Source organism: Choloepus didactylus, chromosome Y (assembly GCF_015220235.1).
Source record: "Choloepus didactylus isolate mChoDid1 chromosome Y, mChoDid1.pri, whole genome shotgun sequence".
NCBI lineage: Eukaryota > Metazoa > Chordata > Mammalia > Pilosa > Megalonychidae > Choloepus > Choloepus didactylus.
The window spans coordinates 32,254,587-32,267,624 of NC_051335.1; the positions used below are offsets into that span (position 1 = coordinate 32,254,587).

At 41.6% G+C, this 13,038-nt stretch overlaps 2 protein-coding genes across 2 annotated transcripts; one reads left to right on the forward strand and one right to left on the reverse strand.

Moving 5' to 3' along the window:
- Nucleotides 1–5,724: 5,724 nt before the first annotated feature.
- Nucleotides 5,725–10,474, reverse strand: LOC119524257 (NADH dehydrogenase [ubiquinone] 1 alpha subcomplex subunit 1-like). Its single transcript, XM_037822894.1, has 3 exons — nucleotides 10,373–10,474; nucleotides 9,430–9,519; nucleotides 5,725–5,880 (listed from the first exon to the last, which is right to left on the reverse strand). The coding sequence occupies exons 1-3, from the start codon at nucleotides 10,472–10,474 to the stop codon at nucleotides 5,860–5,862; spliced, it is 213 nt and encodes a 70-aa protein (XP_037678822.1). The 3' UTR covers nucleotides 5,725–5,859.
- A 296-nt stretch (nucleotides 10,475–10,770) lies between these two features.
- Nucleotides 10,771–11,796, forward strand: LOC119524282 (E3 ubiquitin-protein ligase RNF113A-like). Its single transcript, XM_037822908.1, is given in 1 exon segment — nucleotides 10,771–11,796. A coding segment is annotated over 1 exon segment (1,026 nt).
- The last annotated feature ends 1,242 nt before the right edge of the window (nucleotides 11,797–13,038 follow it).

Sequence of the window (13,038 nt, forward strand, 5' to 3'; positions counted from 1 at the left end):
AGGATACTATGAACAACTGTATGGCAACAAACTGGATAATGTAGGGGAAATGGACAATTTTCTGGAAACATATGAACAACCTAGACTGACCAGAGAAGAAATATAAGACCTCAACCAACCAATCACAAGCAAAGAGATCCAATCAGTCATCAAAAAGCTTCCCACAAATAAATGCCCAGGGCCAGATGGCTTCACAGGGGAATTCCACCAAACTTTCCAGAAAGAACTGACACCAATCTTACTCAAACTCTAAGGGGCCGTATCTTAATTCTGCCCCTTTTCATAATTGTGACCGGAACCCTAAGGATACTTGTTTAAAATGTTGCCTCTGCCACAAACCCCACTGTTTCAGTTTGCTAATGCTGCCATTATGCAAAATACAAGAAATGGATTGACTTTTATAAAGTGGGTTTATTTGCTTACAAATTTACAGTCCCAAGGCCATGAAAATGTCCAAATTAAGGCATCAACATGAATATACCTTCACTGAAGAATGGCTGATGGCATCTAGAAAACCTCTGTTAGCTGGGAAGGCACATGGCTGGTGTCTGCTGATTCTTTGCTCCTGGGTTCTGGCCTTAAAATGGCTTTCCCCAAATGTCTCTGGGTTTCTCTTAGCTTAGCATCTCCAAACATCCTTCTGTCTGCATCTCCAAGAATCTCTAAGTATCAGCAAGCATCTCTTGGGGTGTTTTTTCCCTCTCTTTGCTTCTCCAGAGCAAACTCTGGGCTAGTATCTCAAAGTGTCAGCAAGCAACTCGGTCAGCTTCCAAGCATCTAACATCTGTATGTCCCAGCTTAGCATATCCCAGAGCATTTTCCTCCCTCTGCTCTCTGTGAGAGCTCCCTTTAAAGGACTCCAGTAAACTAATCGAAATCTACCCTGAATGGGCAGGGTCAAATCTCCATGGAAACATTAAATCAAGATGTCATACCCTAATCAAAAAGATTAATCTGTTCCCACAAGATTGCATTAAAAAATATGGCTTCTTCTGGGGGACATAATATTTACAAACTGGCACGCGCACCCAAAGCCAGTGTTGGTGCTAGCCACATCCAATTCACAGGGTAAATCAGGACCTACCCCCCTCAATGCTTGTGCCTGTGCTATTGCCCTTTTTGCATTTTCAAAAGCAGCCTGCTGGTGGTCATCCCATTCCCGAGTATGACCTCTTCCATTTAGCATATACAATGGTTTTAATATTTGAGCCAAATGGGAAATGAAAGGTCTCCAATATCCTAGTAGTCGTAGAAAGGCCATTAATTGCTTTGGTGTATGCAGCATAGGAAAACATTGTTGTTCTAGTTTGCTAATGCTGCAGAATGTGAAACACCAGAGATGGATTGGCTTTTATAAAAAGGGGCTTTATTTGGCTACACAGTTACAGTCTTAAGGCCATAAAGTGTCCAAGGTAACACATCAGTAATCAGGTACCTTCACTGGAGGATGGCAAATGGCGTCCAGAAAACCTCTGTTAGCTGGGAAGGCACGTGGCTGGCTTCTGCTCCAAAGTTCTGGTTTCAAAATGGCTTTCTCCCAGGACATTCCTCTCTAGCAAGCTTGCTCTTCTTCAAAACATCACTCACAGCTGCACTCCGTTCAGTCTCTTTGAGTCAGCATGTTTTATATGGCTCCACTGATCAAGGCCCACCCTGAATGGGTGGGGTCACGCCTCCATGGGAGTATCCCACCAAAGTCACCACCCACAGCTGGGTGGGGCACATTCCAAGCAAATCTAACCAGCACCAAAACATCTGTCCCACAAGACCACAAAGATAATGGCATTTGGGGGACACAATACATTCAAACCGGCACAATTGTACCTTTTCAATTACTGCAAAAGGAAAAATTTTTGTCTTACCAGACCACACAACAGCCAAGAATTTGACAGAGCAGTCAGGGCCTTGCAGTTTGTTGTGACTGCCCGTCCCCAGCTCTAGAGATGGGCTATTAACATTTCTGATACCTCTTTTAGTTCTAACAGAGATTTGCTGGTTAACATAATATCATCAATATAATGAAATAGAGTCACAGATTTGGGTTTCTCCCAATTGGACAAGTCTTTTGTTACTAGGCAATGGCAAGTGCTTGGGCTATGCAGATAGCCTTGTGGGAACATGGTGAAAGTCCTTAGTGGTCCTTCCCAGATGAAGGCGAAAGCAGGTTGACTGGCCTTATCTAAGGGAATGCTAAAGAAAGCATCTAAACCAAAGTGATAATGACATAATTGAATGATAATCTCTTGCAGTAAAGAGGTAATGTTTGGAACTACTGCATACAGAGGTGGCATTACTTTATTTAATTTAGGTAATCCACTGTCATGTGCTGGGTTTGGTCAGGTTTCATACTGGCCACACAGGGCTATTAAAGGGGCTATGGGTTGGTATTAATATTCCCACTCTTTCTAGTTCCTTAATGGTTGCAGAAGCCTCTTGATGTCCCCCTGGGAAATTATATTGTTTAGTGGCTACAATACTCTTAAGGTTGTAGTACTTTTACAGAGGCCCATTTTGCCTGTCCCTTTAAGACTGCTTTCACCACTCTACCCTGGAGGTGGAATTCTCCTATGGTAGTTTGTAATGTAGAATTTAGGAGAAGATCAATTCCTAATATATCTTCAGGTATAGGAGAAATATATACAGTGTATTCCCAGGAGGGCAGTCTCCCAAGTTGCAAGAGCAAATTATGCCATTTGGCTCTGATTGTCTTTCCCCCATAGCCGTGTATGGCCAACACAGTCCATCAAATCAGACTACATTTCCGTAAGTTAGAGTGCATTCAGCCCCAGTATCCACTAGTGTCAACACTGTCTGTTAGTAGGGGACCAGTAAATAGTTATTCTATCCAGGAGTCTTGGCCTCTCCGCTATGAGAAGGAAAAAGGAGCTTGCCAAGTCTCCTCCAGGGGTGCAGAGGGTTCTCCTATTTTGAAAGGGGGTTTCTTAGCTGGTTTATTTTCCCCTTCAGCTGTTTGGGGATTTATTTTAATAAACCTTTTTGTCTTTGGGTAATTTGCTCCACAATTTAACTAAAACAGCATTTGGTTGTTTATCTATGGTTTCTAGTTCTGTCCCTTTGCCAGTTAGATCAGCCCATATTTGTTTACCTGAGACCGTTATGCCTCAAAATGGACACTAGGGTCCATAAAAATGATTAGGAGTGTTGGGAGGATCATCCCCACTGTAAAAGTTTCATTGTCACAGCCTGCAAAATTCACAGAATATATTACATGTTTCATCCCAAGACCCCACAAAACATCCTGCGGTTCTTCCATAGATTGGCAATAGGGAGTAGAGTGTGGATTATCTCCTTCATTGGGCCAGGCAGTCTTCATGCAACTATTAGCCAGGCTAACAAAGATACCATTTCTACCTGATTTAGGGTGGCATACAGGTACTGGCATAGGGATGGATGTGTTGTGATAGATACTTATTTAATCATTTCTATCCCAGTTAATATTATGCCCTCAGCTCCTGTGTTCCAGAATCATAAAAGCCAATCAGGTAATGACTCACTTGCTTTCTGCCTATAACACCGTCCAAGAACCCCTAATTCTGCGGCGGTATGATCTCATGGTATCATGGAGAACTTTATAGACGGAGCCATTGCCAGTCTGGACTGGAGGAGACAGACAAGGAACAAACTGAAGGAAAAGTTTCTTCAAAGACAGAGCCAAGGAGGTTGAGGTCTGGAGTCAAGAGGCCTTGGGCTGGGAGAGTGGAGCAGCCCACACGCATGGAAAGGGTGAGTTTGCCCCGGAGGTTGAGGGTGGGCATTCCACCTCGATGCTCTGGAAGAGTTTTGCCACCCGGGGTCCCAAAGAGGGTGGAGCACATTCCCAGGGAATTGGGGAGAGCCTGGCTGTCACCACACTATTCTGAAGGGGTTGAAGAGTGTGCCCCAGAGATGGAAGGGAATCTGGGAGCTGCCCCAATGTTTGAGGAGGTTGGGGCCGAGAAGGTGGTCTCCCCAATGTGTGGATACGTTGGAGCACTCACCCAAGTGTTTGGAGAGGAAATGGCTGCCACAAAAGCCCTTGGGAAGGGTTAGACTCCCACTCTTTCAAGCCCCAAGGATGCAACATTGTTCTGTAAATGACTCTCAGACTTTGAAATCTAATGGTTTGTCCTGCGGGTTTTAGGAGCTGTTTTGGTCCTGTTTACCCTGTTTTCCTTACTCTTTCTCCTTATGGCAGAGGAAATGTTTATCCTATGAATGTCCCTCCTTTGCATATTGGAGGCATATAACTTGTTCTAAGTCCACAGATCCAACGCTAAAGGAAAAGTATGCCTTAGGACTGACCACGCCTATATTTGATTTTGATGGGAACTTGTACTTAACTATTGTTACTGAAATGATTTAAGTTTCTGTGGTATTGTGGGATGAATGTATTTTGTATTTGGAAAGAATATGTTTTTCTGGGGTCCAGGGGGTGAAATGTGCCAGTTTGAATGTATTATGTCCTCCAGAAAATGCCATATTCTTTGATGCAATCTTGTGGGGCAGACATAATAGTGGGGATTAAGTTGGAACTTTTGGATTAGGTTGTTTACATGGAGATGCGCCCCACCCAACTGTAGATGATAACTGATGGGGTATCTCCATGGAGGTGTGGCCCCACCCATTCAGGGTGGGCCTTGATCAATGGAGCCGTATAAATGAGCTGACTCAAAGAGAAGAAACTCAGTGCAGCTGTGAGTGACGTTTTGAAGAGGAGCAAGCTTGCTGGAGAGGAACGTCCCGGGAGAAAGCCATTCTGCAACCAGAGCTTTGGAGCAGACGCCAGCCACATGCCTTCCCAGCTAACAGAGGTTTTCCGGATGCCATTGGCCACCCTCCAGTAGCCGATTCCTGATGTGTTACCTGGGACACTTTATGGCCTTAAGACTGTAACTGTGTAGCCAAATAAAGCCCCTTTTTATAAAAGCCAATCCGTCTCTGGTGTTTTGCATTCCACAGCATTAGCAAACTAGAACAAATTGCAATGCCAATTTGGCAATTTCAAATGACAAACTTCAATGTCAATGCCAAATCCTTCCTTCTGGAAATGTGCTTTCAATGGAGTCAACGTAAATCATAGAAGGCAGGTGTCCTTAAAGTTATCACCAGTTCAAATGTTAAACTGGATAAAAGAGCAAGCTAAAAAGCAATTTTGTGGCCTTGCAGGGCCTAATGTCAACTGGGGCACTGATGGATACACATGGAATTATCACCACCTTCACTGCAGTTACACATTTCCAGTTGTTCATTTTATGTAGCTACCTTTAACATAGAACCTTTTATTTCAAGTAGACAGTACTCTCATTTTAATAAACTGAATGGTTGCTGTTGCTGCTTATATTAAAACAAAAATCACTATTTAAGTACATACTATGTCAGATACCATAAAGAATACATGAAAGCTGAAGGTGCAATCTCAATTTAAGTGTCCTAACTGGAATTTTTAACACTGTAGGATTCACTCAGAAAAGGAACTAGGAAAAAAATACTTTTCCTACGTTCTCCTAGTGAACATAGGAACAATGCTTTTTAATATAGTAACATCTATAACAATAGCAGCAACTACCTTGTATGAAGTATTAGGTGCTTGGTGTACATCATGTCTATAATTTTACAATCCTCAGTTGCCTTCCAGTTTTTAACAGTCTGCATATGAATTAAAGTGATAAAGCTACATTGGGTAGGGCTATTTTTAAAAGTAAAGAACACTTCTGATTTTTCTTCTTCATTTTATTTTTATTAAGCACCTTATAATACACTGCATGCTACATAATATACCACAGTATAAACTTTCAGCAGGGGTAGGTGCTCATAACTGAGTTATTTTTTTTTCATCCATCAGGAAAATGGTTCCGTGAGTCAGTCAATATTCTCCAAACCCTGAAAAGCAATTTAAAAAGGACAGTGTGAGAATTCTGTTCCCTTCAGATAAGTATATGTACTCTTGTTTCCAGTGTCACCCACTGTTATTATTAATATATATATATATATGACCAAAGAACTTGAAGGGGTCCTTGAGGATTTACAAATTTACAGACATGAAAAATACAATAAGACATTTAAGGATAAAATAAAACCAAATCAATCTAAAAGGAAGAGAAGTGCTTTCATATCCCACATTTCTCTGACTGGAACAACAAATTGAACTCAATTTTATAATCGCTAAGGTAAAGAGAATAACCTGTAATGATTTCTAGTTTTCATTTTCTGACAGGAGCAAATATATTACTTTATATGAAAAGCAACAGTTTACCACCTGGATCCTTATTTAAAGAACCCTTATGTGAGTCAGAGAAAAATAAGATAAAATCCATTTTCAGTCAACATGATGTGGATACATTATTACCCTCATTCCAGTTTTCTTTTTTTACAGATAAAGAAATGAAGGTTTAGCGAGATTAAAAGTCATTTGCTTAAATCAGTGAAGTAGTACCAGAGCCAGAATCCAAACCCAGGCACCCCAACTCCAGAACCCTTGGCTCATAACCTCTACACTATTTAATCAAAAGACCCAGAACCCGTATTTCATTGCATATTAGATTCAAGTCACAACAGCTATAACTTAAAAGATTAATCACCGACATTTCTTCCAGGTGCTAAAATAATACAGGCCAGGTACCTTGTTTACTATTACAGAATCACCTGGAGAGATGTTAAGATTGCATACTCCTAGAACCTTACTCTTAGAAATCCTCATTCACTTGGAAGTGTAATTTGATACGACCCTTCTGAAGGGCAATTTGGCAGTATTTGTCAACATTTACGACACTTCACTTTGTCTCACCATTCTACTCAGGAATTTATTCTACAAAATTAATCCTGCAAAAATACTCACACATGTGCCTAAAGAAGGCATGTACTAGAATTTTCACTGCAATTTTTTAAAAGGAATTTTTCAAAAAGGAAATGCCCCAAGTGTCATCCATAGGAGAATAAACTATGAATACCTATGGGACAACTATGGAATACAATACCACAGTAAAAAGAATGTACACCAGGGTTTCTCAACCTTAGCAATATTGACATTTTAGACTGGATAATTTCATTGTGCGGGCCTGTTCTGTGAACTGTAGGGATGTTTCACAGCATCCCTGGCCTCTCCACACTAGATGCCAAGTAGCATCCCACACACACATTGTATCAAGCAAAAATGTCTTCAGACATTATAAAATGTTGCCTGGTGGGGAAAATCACCCACAGATGAGAACCACTGAGGTAGACCTACCTGTATGTATTAAATTTAAGTAATAAAAAACTATCAGAGAGAATATGTACAGGATGATCCAATTTAAGGTATTTAAAAACTGTATGTATTGTTGGAAGCAAAGTAGTTATTTTAGGTTATTTGTTTTTCTTAATCCTTTGCTTTGTTTTGTTTGAAATGTTGCGGGGGTTTTTTTGTTGGTTTGTTTAATTTTTCGATAAATTGAAAAAAAAACCTTTGTATATATAACATGCATATGCATGGGAATATACAGGAAAAAGTCCAGAAGGATATGTATCAGGCTGAAAACAATGGTTTCCTCCAGAGAGAGGAGTAGGATTGCATGCATTTCTTTTCTATGCATGGTAGGGGTGGGGTGGGGGAGTGTGAGAGAAGAGGGGCCTTTGCTTTTTACTGCTTGTACTTTCAAATTTTTTATAAGATGCACTCATATATTACTTATGTAATTTTAAAAAGAAGGTAAATGAACAACATGTGAAAAGCACTTTATAGACACGGCACTAAACAAATATAAATTCTCATTATTCAATCTAATTCTCAGTTGCCAAAAGAGGTTTGCCCAGGTGTTTGATTGTACTCAGCTTGTGATTTAATCCTCAAACAAGTACCTATATACAATTTGTTAGAGATCAAAATGTTACTATTATTTCTCCTTATAATCAGCTATAATCTATATCTAATAGAATGTTACATGATTCTTAGGGTAAGGTAATTCTTCCACTGTTATTTAGAAGGTACATTCTACTAGTCTTCATATGTATTCAAAAAACCAAGAAACAGCACTAGGCTCAGGTCAAGTAAAATTAAAATGATGTGACCAAGTTTCAAACCACCAACTGTAAGTACTCAGCAAATTCCATCTTTACCCCTCTCCTCTGCTTAACTTCTCTCCTCTATCAATACTACTTCCTGTTTTATACCCCCATGGTAGTAAGGCCTACTTCCTTCACTTGCATCTTAGGGCAGAAACCCAGAGATCTTAAGCTACTGAAACTGTGTTTTGGCTTGTTTTGCTTTTTTTTAAATGCAATTTTATTAAGATATAATTACATAACATACAATCATTCAAAGTGTACAATCAGTTGTTTACAGTATTGTCATATAGTTGTGCATTCATCACCACAATCAAACTTGGAACATTTTCATTATTCCGAAAAATAAAATTAAAATTAAAATAAAAAAGAACACCTTTTGGCTTGTTTTTAAAACACATATCCTTTGCTCTTGCATAAAAAAAAAAGTCTGCTCAGATATCGATCTGTACTTTGGCTTCTAATATGACTTATTTTTCCATAAAACATACTCTGGTTAGTTTGGGGGTAGAACAGTTCTTTACTCTAGAAGTTTATTCAAATGGAAAAAAACAGCTGTCAACTGCTAGCAGTAAACAGATGGTAAATGTACTGCTCTAGGAATTTCAATGTATTTTCAGATTTTAAGACATCATATTATCACTGATTTGTAGTCCATATTGTCTATGCCCCTGAGCACAGACAATTAAACTAGAATAAAGACAACTTTGAAACTAACAAAGGAAAGAAACATTTAATGACTGTTCCTCACATATGTATTAAATACTGTCACATCATAAAACCCTACCAGATACGTCTTTAGCAATTTTGTTTTACAAATGAGGAAACAGAGGATTAGAGGCTAAACAACCTATCTAAAGTGGAGCAGAGATTCAAATCCAAGCCTGTCTACTTTCAAAGCTTGTGTATTTCCCACCAGGATGCACAATTGGTCCTTTTAATGGATTCTCTGGTACCTTTAACTAATATACACTGCTGTAGGGTGGGTTGTTTTCAAAATCAAACATTGGGACACTCAGGATTTACAATGTTTAAAAATGTAAACCATTACTCAGAAAAGCAGTCATCAAAAACCCATTTGCATCTTTTTTAAAAACAGTGTCCAACCACGGTAGGTCAAAGACTCCCAGTCTCCTGGATTACACTGGCCAGGAATATTCCATACACAATTTGCGACCTGACAATAGAGTAACCAGGTTTTTATTTTGAAAAGTGAGGTCATTAACAATGTAACTACCAACTGGATAGGTACTACAGTATCGGGGCTAAAGGCATGGGCTATGGTCCTAATCTCAAATGTCACTTCATTACAAGCTGTATGACCTTAGGCAAGGCATTACCGGAACTGCCACAACCCTGCAGGTGGGCCTGCTAGCAGCAGGTTCATCTTACCTTTGATACATAGTAACGATTCACCCCGGAGATCCGCTTATCTCTTTCCATCAAATTCCACTGATATGAATAATGGGCAACCCTCTTTTCCTACAAATAAAAGACAATTCCGTTGCAGTTTATAAAGATTCTAAAAATGTAAGTCACTAAAATAAAATGTCATTAAATGTAATAGTCACTAAAATAAAAAATTAACCAGACCAAAACCAGGCCACTAAACTTCAGAATTGAAGTGGTAATCATCACTTCTTACGCGTTTCCATTTTAACCAGAATCCATGTTTTATTTTTTTTGTCTTTTAAGAAGTGTTTAATTGTTGCCTTTTGGGAACCCTACCGAGCGGCAGGTCACATGTGAAGTGCAATCACAAAACCAGAAAGCAAATAGTTTAATACCCTGACTGAACTCTAAAAATGATGTGAAGAACTAGAAGAGAGGCAAACTAAAAACCTGATGTGAAACGCAAGATCTTGGGGGTGCATTCCTATAGGCTTGCAAGAAAATGCTGGGAATAAAAAAAAAATCAAGGGAAAAATCTAAAGGTAGGGAGAAGAACAAGAAGCTACTAAGATGTGAGCGAGAAATTAAAATCAATATCGAGCAAATGTGAACAGAGATTAGAAGTTGGAGCGAGTGGAGGCAACACTGACGCCTCCCCTTTGCCTATTTGTTTGGACCTACTTCTATTCTCCTGTCTTTCCAGCCCCCAAATCTCTGCTCTACCCTTTTACCCACTTCTCTCCACACAGTTTTCCAGCTGTTTCTTGCTTAAGTAGGATGTGGTTTCTGTCCGGTTTCATCCCGCAAGCCTTAGCTTTTAGGTAACACTAAAAAAAGGAACGGGCGGACCGTGGAATTCCCAACCTCGAAGAGAGGCCCCGGATCCTAACGACCTTCCTGCCCCGCCATCATTTTCGAACGGGGACAGGAGCAGCCGCCTTACCTTGCCCCCATTAGTGAACTTGTGGATATTCGCAGTGGCCACTCCGGGGATGAGCAAACACACCCCCATGACAGCGAGTCCAGGGACAATCTCGAACCACATCACGGTATGGGTACCAAGACCAAAAACCAGCTCCTGCGCCACTGAAGATGACCCAGCTGCAGCTACCTTCCCGGTAGGCTCCGTGGCAGTCCGACAAGCGAAGCTGCGTCGTGTATGTCTCCGGACGAAGCGACGGAGTCCGGTAGGGCTCAAGTAGGAGGTGCGAACGCGATCACGCTTTTGCGCTCTCTGCTCCAGCAGTCCTGCTTCGCCAGCCTCTTTGCCAGTGACTCGCGGCGGAATGCACGCTGTGCGTCTCTGTACACCGCAGCCGTTTCGGAGCTTGAGACCCCAAAATGGCAGAGCAGCTTTCCCCAGGAAAGAGCACAGACCAGGTGTGCACCTTCCTCTTCAAAAAACCTGGACGTAAAAATGCTGCAGGCCGCAAAAAGCGCCCGGTCTGCGACCCAGAGCCGGGAGAAAGCAGCAGCAGTAGTGAGGAAGGCAGCACTGTAGTTCGCCCGGAAAAGAAGCGGACGATCCACAATCCGATGATACAGAAGACTCGTGGCAGCGGTGAACAGAAGGAGATTTACGGCGATCTGAGTAGCGAGGAAGAGAATGAACCCGGGAGTCTCGGCGTGGTCTACAAGTCCAGCCATTCTGCAAAACCCGTGGGACCAGAGGATATGGGGGCGACTGCTGTTTACGAGCTAGACACTGAGAAGGAGCATGACGCACAAGCCATCTTCGAGCGTAGCCAGAAGATCCAGGAGGAGCGGAGGGGCAAGGGAGATGACAAAATCTATCGGGGAATCAATGATTATTAGAAATACATGAAGCCCAAAGACACGTCTATGGGCAATGCCTCCTCCGGAATGGTGAGGAAGGGCCCCATTCGAGTTCCGGAGCATCTACGTGCCACCGTGCACTGGGATTACCAGTCTGACATCTGTAAGGACTACAAGGAAACTGGCTTCTGCGGCTTCGGAGACAGCTGCAAGTTCCTCCATGATCGCTCAGATTACAAGCATGGGTGGCAGATTGAACGTGAGCTTGATGAGGGTCGCTATGGTGTTTATGAGGATGAAAACTATGAAGTGGGAAGCGATGATGAGGAAATACCATTCAAGTGTTTCATCTGTCGCCAGACCTTCCAAAATCCAGTTGTCACCAAGTGCAGGCATTATTTCTGCGAGACCTGTGCATTGCAGCATTTCCGCACCTCCCCGCGTTGCTATGTCTGTGACCAGCAGACCAATGGCGTCTTCAATCCAGCGAAAGAATTGATTGCCAAACTGGAGAAGCATCAAGCTGCGGAGGAAGGTGGTGCTTCCGATTTCCCAGAAGACCCTAGTGAGGATCCGATTCCCATTACTTAGGTTTCTCCTAATTCTCAAATCTCAAAATAAATGTTTTGTTGTTTTGGAAATCTTAATTTGTGTCCTTCCTTTCTAGGGAAAGTGACTAAGAGGAGGAGGCAGGTGGTGAATTAGAGTCCTGAATGTCTTGTTGTAAAAGCATGGAGGTAGGTATAATCTGGATTTTTAGCCCTGGGATAAACACTTTACCTGTGTGTAACATACTCTTTTCAGAATCCTTTGGCATAAATTACAGAATTGGTGTTTTGAAGTTTGAGAAAAGAGCTAGAATTTGCTTGAAGTAACCAAAGCTGTGATGGAAGCAGTAACAACCTATTTATTATAACACATTTCTGTATCACTTAGTTTACAAAGTGCTTTCGCACATTATCTCTGCTGGGAGCCCTAGGAGTCTTTACTTCTTTCAAAATACACCCCAGCCAAGGTGTGTGATTGGTGGTGGGGGTTAGGGGGTGGGGAATTGGGTTGGGGGACTGGTAGCTAGGACCACCGGGTGGGTGCATGGGAAATGGTCCTTGCTCTCTTTAAAGCACCTATACGTAACTGCACCCCCTTCCGTAGATGATGGAAATGGTCTATACTGTGCTGTCCAATGTGATAGCCACATGTGAACTTGTGCACCTGTGTGGGGCAAAAACCTAGTATTTTATAATCTGAAACTATGTGTATTCTTAAAGACTGTAATAGAGCTGATCATATCCTTTTTAAGTACCTGTCTTCCCAGCTGGTTGGTGAACTGCTTGATTTACTAGTCCAGTGCTTAGCATATAATAAGCAGTTAATACATATGCCCGTAGAGGTATTGATTGGGCTAGAATTTGGGCTGATCCCAGGAAACAGATACAAAAATAAATTCTGGGTTACAGTATCTTTTATCCACATCCATTAATCCATTTGAAGATAAGCTTTGAGCAGCTACTCTCTGCCAGGCACTATACTTGGTATAGGGGGTAATAGCACAGCCCCTGTCCACATGAAGCTGGACATTAAACAAGCAATGATGAGCGTGATGAGTACAACAAAAGAGTGCAGTGGGTTGATCTCCCGGGATTAACCCAATCTCAGCCTTGGTGGTGTTCAGAGACATAAACTCACTTGATACAATGTGAGACACTCTATATCCCAGAATACATAAAGTAAGAGGAGACACATGAGAAACTGCCTACTGGGAAAAGGGCTAAAAAAGCATCAGGTCAAAGATGAGATCAGAGCTGGACTCTGAAGCAGCCAACCTAATCTGAA

Bases quoted from the DNA above. Each gene is read 5' to 3' on its own strand.
- LOC119524257 (XM_037822894.1), bottom strand. From the start codon at position 10,474: ATGTGGTTCGAGATTGTCCCTGGACTCGCTGTCATGGGGGTGTGTTTG. The intron at 9,520-10,372 runs GTAAGGCGGCTG...TTTTATTTGTAG, and splicing joins AGTTCACTAATGGGGGCAAG to GAAAAGAGGGTTGCCCATTA. The intron at 5,881-9,429 runs GTAAGATGAACC...ATTGCTTTTCAG, and splicing joins ATCGTTACTATGTATCAAAG to GGTTTGGAGAATATTGACTG.